This window comes from Tupaia chinensis, unplaced genomic scaffold, assembly GCF_000334495.1.
Source record: "Tupaia chinensis unplaced genomic scaffold, TupChi_1.0 Scaffold000332_1, whole genome shotgun sequence".
In the NCBI taxonomy this organism is placed as follows: domain Eukaryota; kingdom Metazoa; phylum Chordata; class Mammalia; order Scandentia; family Tupaiidae; genus Tupaia; species Tupaia belangeri.
The window spans coordinates 308,476-309,318 of record NW_006159826.1 but is presented as its reverse complement, the minus strand read 5'-3'; the positions used below and the strand labels follow the sequence as shown (position 1 = coordinate 309,318).

The window sequence follows — 843 nt, the reverse complement described above, 5'->3', positions numbered from 1 at the left end:
GGGAGACCCCAGCCACAGGCACGCTGGAGAGGCTGGTGAGTGAGGCAGCACCGGGCAGGCTGTGCCACTCCCCAGTGGGGACATGGGGGCAGCCGGGGCCTGACTGCTGTCTGGCAGGTGTCCGAGGCCAAGGCCCAGCTGCGCGACATCCAGGACTTCTGGGTCAGCCTCCCGGGGACGCTGTGCAATGAGAAGATGGCCACAAGCCCTGCCAGTGACGAGCGCTGCTGGAATGGGATGGCCAAGGGCCGGTAGGTGCCGCGTGAGCAAGGCTGGGCGCTGCCAGCTGGGCAGAGGCGTCAGCCCCAGGGGCCCATGGACTCTGGCAGGGCAGCCCCCTTCACAGCTGTGCGCACTCACCACAGGTACCTGCCGGAGGTGATGGGGGATGGGCTGGCCAGCCAGATTAACAACCCCGAAGTGGAGGTGGACATTACCAAGCCCGACATGACCGTCCGGCAGCAGATCATGCAGCTCAAGGTCATGACCAACCGGCTACGCGGGGCTTATGGCGGCAACGACGTGGACTTCCAGGATGCCAGTGAGGGCTGGCCCATGGCTGGGTGGGGCCCTGGGTGGGGGACCAAGGGGCGGGCTGCGCACTAGGTGTGGGACCCACAGCCGTGCCTTCTGGCATGGCGGCAGACAGAGATGCCCATCAGACCAGGAAGTGTCTCCAGGCCTCTGGTGAGGTCAAGTTTTTGAGGGACTTGGGGGGACCTTGTGGTCGGGGTCACCTAGTACAGGGTTCCCAGGTAGGGCCAGGCCTGCCAGAGTCCCTCTCCTCCCCAGGTGACGACGGTAGTGGCTCGGGCAGTGGCGACGGCTGCCCAGATGACCTCT

At 66.1% G+C, this 843-nt stretch overlaps 1 protein-coding gene across 1 annotated transcript in view; it reads left to right on the top strand.

Annotated features, from left to right (window-relative positions):
* GPC1 (glypican 1) overlaps positions 1-843 on the top strand; it is a gene marked incomplete at its 5' end in the record, with an annotated part of 23,240 nt that overhangs the window by 20,875 nt on the left and 1,522 nt on the right. Inside the window, 3 exon segments of the mRNA XM_027773213.1 lie at positions 118-251; positions 366-541; positions 793-843. Of these exon segments, the coding sequence (XP_027629014.1) occupies positions 118-251; positions 366-541; positions 793-843 (361 nt within the window).